This window comes from Merops nubicus, unplaced genomic scaffold, assembly GCF_000691845.1.
Source record: "Merops nubicus isolate BGI_N331 unplaced genomic scaffold, ASM69184v1 scaffold43300, whole genome shotgun sequence".
In the NCBI taxonomy this organism is placed as follows: domain Eukaryota; kingdom Metazoa; phylum Chordata; class Aves; order Coraciiformes; family Meropidae; genus Merops; species Merops nubicus.
Genome location: NW_008581660.1, coordinates 1,009 through 10,161, shown reverse-complemented (window position 1 = coordinate 10,161; position 9,153 = coordinate 1,009). Strand labels below are relative to the sequence as shown.

The 9,153-nt window shown below is 45.5% G+C and overlaps 1 protein-coding gene across 1 annotated transcript in view; it reads left to right on the top strand.

Annotated features, from left to right (window-relative positions):
• Positions 1-5,305: 5,305 nt before the first annotated feature.
• Positions 5,306-9,153, top strand: part of LOC103768015 (uncharacterized protein C6orf106 homolog) — a gene marked incomplete at both ends in the record, with an annotated part of 3,930 nt that continues 82 nt past the window's right edge. The window contains 2 exon segments of the mRNA XM_008935150.1: positions 5,306-5,460; positions 9,025-9,153. The exon segment at positions 9,025-9,153 is cut by the window's right edge and continues 35 nt beyond it. Coding sequence (XP_008933398.1) covers positions 5,306-5,460; positions 9,025-9,153 — 284 coding nt within the window.

Below are 9,153 nucleotides of genomic sequence, written 5' to 3'. Positions count from 1 at the left end.
TTCCTACATAATAAACGCCCTCTGCGTACTGGCTGTGTGTGGAAACTCACCCCTTAGCTGGGGATAGGGGCTGTGGCTGTAGAAAGGGACAGGAGCAAGCAAGAGTGAAATAAGAGCAAAAAATTCCATGCTGGATTTTGAGCTTAAGCTGTGATTTGATTTGAATTTTTGCCCCCCGAAGATCTCTCTTTTTTAAGAAAAAAACCGACTTTTTCTTTGGATCTTTCATGAGAATTTGACAGTAAATGAAAACTTGCAGATTCCTGTAACATCTTTTGTTACAATTTTAATTGCTTTCTACCGTAAGTGTTATTTTAGAGTGGAATTCCTGTGTGTCATCACATCCATTAGACAATCTGCACCTCATAAGGGATTTCTTTCGAGTCCAGATCTTGAAGCTGCTGGACTGAAAACAACCCCAAAACGCCATCCCTTGGGGGCAGAGGTGGGGGGATTACAGCTGCTGGGAGGTGGAGAATCCTCCAGTTTGCTTTCCCTCTGCCTGTTTTGAGAAAATCTCTTTCCCGGGTCCCCAGTGTCCCTTGGCTCCTGTGTTAGGATGACCAGTTTGCATTGCTTGCTTTCTCAGGTGCTTAACTTCTGTATGGTGAAAGAATCCTATGTTTTATTGGTAGGAGGAGGATTAGGTGCTTTGCATAAGGCCGCAGTGAGTAAGCCCCAGTGCCTCTTGTTTCTTCATCCTCCTAAAAAAGCAGTATCTCGTTCAATTGATAAAAATAATTATTTCCAATTACCTGTATATTGTTTTTTGTTTGCACAACGCTGAGGTGGGGTAAAGAGGTCTCCAGTTTGTGAATTGATTTGGAAGCGTTTCTCTTATTTTTGAATACTGCGTGGTGACCTAGTTAATTGGGCGTAATTACTGTCTAAATATATTGGTTTAACATAACAAAAGGCTGTCTGGAAAAAAAAACTGGGAAGGCAAAGACCGGCTCAAGATAAAGCACCTCTTTGCAAACGCTTAAGAGTTGTTAAGGGACATCTCCAGAGCTATTAGCAGAGATGGTTTTAACTTCACTGTTGTAATTTAGCTTCTGAGCTTGAAACAAAGCAGCAGAGCAAAAGAATTGATCTGCTAAGGAACACTTTCCCCGGCTCTGTTGGAAGAGCACTTGACACCTAAGAGTCGTGGGATGTCCTTGGAGAAGGATTGGAATGCCCATAGTTAGAACGAATTTGGTTGATAATATGGAGCTATAACCTTTACTTGCTGCTTTCTCCTCTCTCTCTTTCCAGAATCTTGCTCTGAGGACTAAAACTGAGCTGTGTGTTGGTTTGAGGCAGGCTCCCCAGGCTTCTGGGGTCACTGCTGATCGCAGGCTTTTCTCAGGAGTTTGAGCCTAAACCCTGTCAGACCTGCTCTGTAAGGGTGGCAGAGCCACCAACTGTTGCAGTCTGCTCTAAAAATGGGAAAATTGCTTAATTTAGGAAAGGTAAGGAGGGCCTGACACCTGGAGGGCTGTGTTAAGAAAGAGACGTTTGGCCATCCCTGTAATTAGGAGAGATCAGTCATGTAAATTACCCTGGCTGGATTTGTTTGGTTTATAATAGTCATTTATCTCGTGGGGTGCTGAGCCCAGGGGTACAAGTCACACCTAAGAGGAGTAAAATAAAGCAGGCATAGATGTGTAAGGAAAAGCCTTTTGACCCCTTTCCTTTCAGGGGTCTAACTCTTTATTCCTGTCCCTGAAGTCTCTGCAGTTGCTGCTGTGCAACTACAGCTGGGGCACAAGGGTAAAGACCTAAAAAAAGAGTTCTATTAAAGAAAGAGACAAATTTCAGGGCCTGGAGTATGTTTGACCTTGAAGCCACCTCTCATTAATGCTTGTAAACTCCACTGCTGTTGTGCCTGTGGTGGAAAGGCAGAGCAGGGTGGCAGGGTGTGCTGCTTCGTCTGGAGAACCTGCAAATAATCGGGCTGCAAATGATTTTGCCTTTGCAAATGACACTCATTTTTCCCCGAGCAAAGCTGGAATGCAGATTCAAGCTGATGCTTCTGGGTTTTTTTAGGGGCAGGGAAGGAGGGAGAGCAATGTCTCCTGGAAAGGGTGGAAACAAAGCTGGCAGTGAGCTGGTTGTAGGTGCCCTGGGTGCCTCCTGAGGCAGAGCAGTGCCACCAGTCCTCTCTTAGGGTTCTCTGTGTCAAAGCACTTGAACTTAACTCAGATTTGCTTTGTCATCCTGACTTTGGCTCTTACCACTTTCAATTTCTCTTTAGTTTCTGGAAGTTTCTTTTTAATTCTCTAGTGGGACAGTTTAAAGTATCTGAACACACAAAAGGGCTCACCCAAACAAAACCCACCGCACAGGGATCAAAACGGGGGTGGTGGGAGGGTGGGTTTGTGAATATCTGACCACAAAAGGGCAGCCAATCTGGTTTGCAGCATGTGTTCTTCTTTAGTTAGTTTTTAACTCAAAGCTGCAGAGGACGGGTGCTGTTTCCCAATGGCAAAGCAAGCAATGAAACCTGACACAGGGACGGGAAGGGGTTGGCAGAGGGCCTGTGTGCACAAATAGCCCACTACCTTTTGAAGCACATTTACAGCCAAGCAAACAAGAAACACTGCAGGCTGCTTTACAAAGAATTAGAGTAGAAATCTTCCCTTTGGAACTTCTAATTTCTCCTCTCAATGCTAGTAAAGCATCGTTACTACCAGTGGCAGAATCCTCACCGTGAGGCGTGGTGGCGTGTCTGTAATCCGCAGGAGTGGATTAGGGAGAGGAGGAGATGTATTGCTGCCTTTTGTAGCTCTTAGAATACCTTTTGCCTTGGATTGTTGTAATACAGAAAGAAATCCCAGTGAAAACTAAACTCTAGATCATGGTGTTAGCTGGTTGAGCGAACAGGAGTCTCTTGGCACGGCCCTGTTGAGTTATGTAAATCTTGTGCAGTGTATAAGCAACAGGCGGTTGGTGACGTAAAACTGAGCATTTGTCTCTATTTATTGGCTAATGTGACATGCACCCTTCCTGTAGCATTCGAGTGAGCTGCCTGTATTAAATATAGCCCAGACACTCCTAAGGAGAAAATGCCTCGAGGTGAATAATGGTTTCTGGCCTGAAATTCATTGTTCTAAATGTGGAAATGGTGCAGGGCGGCTCTCCTGTCTCCCCCTGGCAGCAAAGCCGGCGTGGTGCTGGTGGCAGGAGGTCTCGTGGGGCCCAGTTTGCCCAGCCTGCCTGTCGGTGGCCGTGGCTGGGACATTCCTGTGGTGCCAGGGCACTGGGAGGCTGCAGCACGGGGCTCTGCTGGCGCTGGGGTGGATTCCCAAGGGTACAGCTGTTGTTAGGTCCTGCCCCCGCCGCCCCCGCTGCGGGGGGCCTGGCGGATCTGCCTCATGCTGCCCTTGGCCCCGCTGCCCCAGCTCCAGTGCTGTCAGCCTCGGGTCCCCCGTGTTTTCTGTGAGGAGGAAGCAGGGATAGGTCTCCTCTGCAGCTCTGGTTTTATCCAGAATGTCTGCTTGCTTTTTTTTCCCCCTTGAACACTGTAGGAATTGAAGAGGAGGCAGTTTCCTTACTCACCATTTCGAGCCTCTTTCCAGCTGGCAGGCAGTCCAAAAAGCCCTGTGTTTGCTCTTTCCCAGGGTCATGCTGCAAATGTTTCTCTTGCATTCACCTGGGCCTTGGTTTAGACACATGACACTGCACCACACAATACAAACCCTCCAGGTATCACCCCTGTGGTGCAGCTTCAGACTGGCTTGCTGCATGGCTTTGCTCTAAGTGGTGGCTCCCAGTTCCTGAAGGGTTTTTTTTTTTTGCTTGTTTTATTTCTATCCTGCTCAAAATTGCCACATGGATTTCTGTAATTGTGAATAAAAGGCAGCTGGTGTGCCCCTTGTGTTTGGGGAGATTTTTACTCATCTCCACTCTCACAGCACCTACTCACAACATGGAAATTAGGGCCACAACCTCCCAGACATGCGTAAACAGAGGAATTACATGACTTGCCAAGCACTTACATAATGACTTAATAGTATATCGTGGAATGGCAGCTAAGAGTCATGAATCCTCTTCCTGTTTGACTGTTCCTCTTCTCAAATTAATTATCATATGAATTTTCAGCTACACCATGACTAAAGAATCAATAGCATTTGTGGCTTTCTGGAAGTTCTTAATATATCACACACTTCCACTGTTGTTCTCTTTATTCAGCAAGAACTTTTGACTCAAATGGTTGATAAGTACCTTTGAGTTGTGACTATCCAGAGCTGAGCAGGCACTTAATGATTAATAAATAGTCTTAGAGTACTCATGGCTTATGCATGACCGTATGTTTCAGAAGCTGCCAGGCTTGAGTCATTATCTGTAGCTACTGATGCCCTTTGGCCCTGGCGTTATCATAAGGGTGTTCTTTCTGTTTTGTGCCTCTTGTGCTCCTCTTGGACCTTTTGTGACAAAATAGGACAGGTTTCAGTCCTGAACTTGGCTCAGGAAACAAGGCTGGTGTAAGGAAAGTGCCCTGTTGTTTACATGCTGGTGCATAGCACTTCCCTTGGTATCTCTTGAACTTTTCATCATATTTCATAGAGACCTAAGGGGGTACAGGTCTCTAAGACTCATAAGCTCCAAGATTTCCAGTGAAAATAAGAAGCAGAATAGAAAAGTCATCTAAAATAGTGTCTGTGGCAAGTGTGATGCTGTATATTGCACTCTGTTATCTTGGGAAATTCATGTGTGATACAGATAAAAGGTTTAAAAAAACATGAGCAGCAGAGATAATATAGTCTGGATAATATTTTTGCTTAACTATTTAGGATGACATATGTAAACTGGTGAAAAGCACCTTCTCTAAAGTCCAGCAGAGGGCTAGGAAGATGCTGAGGGGACTGAAGCATCTCTGTGAGGAGGAAAGGCTGAGAGCCCTGGGGCTGGAGAAGAAGAGCCGGAGAAGGGATCTGATCAGTGCTGATCAAGAGCTAAAGGGCCCTGGGGGGCAAGAGGCTGGGGCCAGACTCTGGTCAGTGGTGCCCAGGGACAGGACAAGGGGCAACAGGCACCAACTGGAACCCAGGAGGTGCCACCTGAGCAGGAGGAGAAACTTCTTTGGGGTGAGGGTGCAGAGCCTGGAGCAGCTGCCCAGAGAGGCTGTGGAGTCTCCTGCTCTGGAGAGATCCCAACCCTGCCTGGCTGTGACCCTGGGCACCCTGCTGTGGGTGAGCTGCTGGAGTAGGGGTTTGGATGAGATGACCTCCAGAGGTCCCTTCTAGCCCTCACCAGCCTGTCTTTCTGTGACCTGACCCACCTGTACTTTAGGTTATAATCTGCTTTTTTTGCTTTCTAGGAATCTACAAGCCGCCATTGGAGCCTACTATGATTTTGAGAGTCCAAATATCAACGTACCCTCCATGTCCTTTGTTGAAGATGTCACCATAGGTGAAGGAGAGTCCATCCCTCCTGATACCCAGTTTACAAAAACATGGAGGATACAAAACACAGGTAAGGCTTTCAGACTGCAGCAACGCCCACGTCGTGTGTGTTCTGGGAGAGGGTGGCAGATCTGGTGGAAGAGGTGCTGGCTTGAGGCAGGAAGTTGGTGTGCACATAACTTGGAGCAGAGCCACCCCATTCAGCCACTACCTGAAGGAGGTAGCCTGCCAACCTGCACAGATTCCTCTTACATGGGTCAAACATCTCATGGTAAGATGCACAGCTCAGTCAGTTCACTGATCTTCTTCCGTGTCCCACCACGCAGAGAAAAAAAACTCTAGGGAACCTCTAGATAAAAGAAATTGAAGTATGAGTTGGGGGGTTTGTTATCTTCTTTTTAACTGAAAATTAAAATTAGTCCTGAAAATGAAGAATCATTAGCTAGTCATGTTTTTGATCACTTGATGCAGATGAAATACATTTTGGAGTGAGTGATGAGGTCATTTTTAATCTCAAAGCCCTTTAGCTCATGAGCAGCCTGTGTTAGCATTACCCTTCATCACATGGACAAGGGACTGGCTCCTCTGCCAGTCCCTTTGCTGGGCACTCAGTGCTCTGGACAGCTGTGTTCTCCGTGGAGGAGGGATGTGATGGTCTGGCTGTGGCAAACACCCCTTTACTTTTTGGTACACTTCTGACAGAATTGCTTTTTCATGCTCTGAGAGGATGCAAGGCTGGAGAGACCACATTCCAGAATGAAATAAGTCAAAACAGTGACTGGAATCCAGGAAGTGAGACCAGGCAAAATACATTCTCAGGGCTTGATCTGTTGGGATGTAGTCAGAAAAACAAGATCCACAGATGCAGAGCTGAATACCTTGTCTTCAAGTGTGGCAATGACAGGATGTTGCATGAATGTTTAAGCTGTGTGTCTGAATTTAATTGACCTGCTTGTACTTTTTTCTAAGAAGGATAGCACAACAAAGTATCATGATGATATCATGAATCACCAGGAAAGTTCAGCTGTGTTTAGAATTTGTTTGTAAATAATTGCTGTCCTCGAGTGCTCTATGGATTTGTGCTGAATAACAAGGTGTAGCAGAGTAAAACCACACTAAAATCTAGGAGTATTTATCAGGACAGAGGTGAGAAGAGGGTGTGTGTGTTTAAGAACTAATTTATAGACTGTGTTCTAGAGAAAGGGCTTAATTGTTTTGGTTTGCTTTGCCTCCATTCGTTTGACTTAGGACAATGGAAAGGTGACACGTATGGCTTGCTTGAACTCCAGTAATGTGACAAATTGACAGGCAATTTTTTTTATAACTGTGTCAAATAGAGGTCTTAGAAATGTAGTGAGTTTGACAGGCCCTGTTTCTGCACTATTTGTATCTTAATGTGTCTGCGTGGTGACTACACCCCTGTGTTGCTCCTTTCAAGTTCCTTCCTCCCTTGTTCCTCTGCTGTACTCCTTCCTGCATGCAAATTTAGCCTTAATTTAACATCCTAGTTCAAGCAGTGTTTCATTGTTCTTGTAATGTTTCACCTTCTGAAATCCATGGGCCTTCTAAAATGAGGAAAGGGAGCTCCTGGCGAGGCCAACATTTGTTTTGGCTTCTGTGTGGGCTGAAGCCTGACTTCTGAAAATGTACATCTGTACTCTAACGGTGGTGCTGGAGGCCAGATCTTGGTAAAACCATGCTGCTGAGGCATGTTTGAGTTAAGTGCAGCTTCACATGCTGTGTTATGACTGTGCAGTTTAAGAAGGACTGTAGCATTTTAAAACCATTTTACGGTTTAATTAAGGTATAGTATCAAAGGACTATAGTGTTTCCAGATAATATCTGCTTGTTAGGTAGATAACTGAATTAAAGCCAAGGTTTTTAACAGCTCTACAGGAATCCTTGATTAAATGACTAAAGTTCTAGAATACAAAATACCTGAGGCATAAAATACACTGAAGCGTTTAGTGTCTGACAAGTATGACAAGCAGAGCTCTGAGAGATTGTCAGTGTTAAGCGTGCAAGCAGTAAGCTAGGTTCAGTCAGGTTTTCAGATGTGTTATTAAAAACTAATACCCTGCTCTGATACCTTCCAGGACTGTGCTTGGCTCGTCTGCCAAAAGACCATTTGTGTGGTAGAACCACTGCTGAAAGCAGCAGGATTTAACAGACTCGCTTCCCCTTCCCGCTCCATCCCCAGCTGCTGCTGGCTCTGCAGGACAGCTACTACAATTTATCATCTCCTGAGAGATGAGTGTACTAAAATACAATGACATAATCATCATTTCATTTTATGGGGCTTATCAGTTGCAGCGTTCTAGGCACCTTGCAAGCCTAAAGCCATTAAAACCGATAAAAATCACATAAATTATTTAAACTAAACCATGTTGCTGGGCTGCCAGCCTTTTCAGAGGAGACTTCATCCTCAACTCCCACACGCCATAGTCTGAGGCCAGCTAGTCACTTGGCTCCTCTTTCAGAGACCTCCTTATCTCAGCACTGTTCCAGCTCTAGCAATCCATCCCCCACTCTGAATACCCCATGTCACTTGTTCACATCATCCTTTCCCTGCTAGGTTGTGACTTCCACAAATAAAGACTTGAGTACAAAACTGGTCCCTGTCATGTCTTCACTGAAGTGGCCACAGACATCAAATTGGCAGGCAAGTTGTTTCAAAGGATGCTCTCTGGGGTAGCTAGAAGTCAAAGCAGCATCCACCAGTGAGGCTTTCCTTAGTCCTTTCCACTGACCTCAGCCAAGCAGGAGGTATTGGCAGAGTCATTGGCTTAGTCACGTCACGGGGGAGGAAGCAAAAGAAAATTCTGCTAAGCTGATTTTTCACGAGTCTCAGAAGCACTTTGCTTTTTGTCTGCCCCAGGACGTGTTGTCTTTGGCAGAGATGGCTGTGCTTGCACGCAGGGACTGTTTGCTGTACCTCTGCAGATTGCCAGGTCACGCTGTCGGTCCCAGGATCTGCAGTCTAAACATGGAGCTCCACGAATAAATCATACGTTCAGAATCCTTTCCACCTTTGCACCAGGCTGAGAGAAGGGAAAGAAATCCATGTAGAAAATAGTACTAGCTCTTCAATTACAGCTCAAACTATTAGTTCCTCCTGAGACTGCTAACAGGCGTAAAAAAGAACAAACCCCTGGAAGAAAATGCTTCCAGAACTTTGTGTTAATAAGTGTTTTGATGTTACAGGGCTCAGGAGCTACATGTAAGGAGGCAGAAAGAAATGAGGAGTGGGGGGGGAAACCCCCATGTAGATCTGACCTTATCTTTTGTCTCTAGTGTTGGTAAAATGTGACATGTGTGTGTCAGTTATATTGAATTTTTTCTTCAGCTGTTACACTGTGACTTTGAGAATTTTTCTGTGTGAAGATAACCTAGAGATTATTCAAACAGAAACATAAATTGTCCTGCTGGTCTCAGAACAGACCAATTAGGCCTCATCTGAAAACTGTCCATCTTCAGCATCCATTGTTGGCCGTGTTGTGTATCTTGGTGTTCCTCTGACTGTTCAACAATTGCACAACTGTTTTAACAAGCGTGTTTCATCCAGCCTTACACAAACAGCCACGAAGCTTTTCCTGGTGCACTGTCAGTAATTCTTTCTTCTGTTTAATCCCAGGGACGGAGGCGTGGCCCCCGGGGGTTTGTCTGAAGTATGTCGGGGGTGACCAGTTTGGCCACGTCAACATGGTGATGGTCAGGTCCCTGGAGCCCCAGGAGATGGCAGATGTCAGCGTTCAGATGTGCA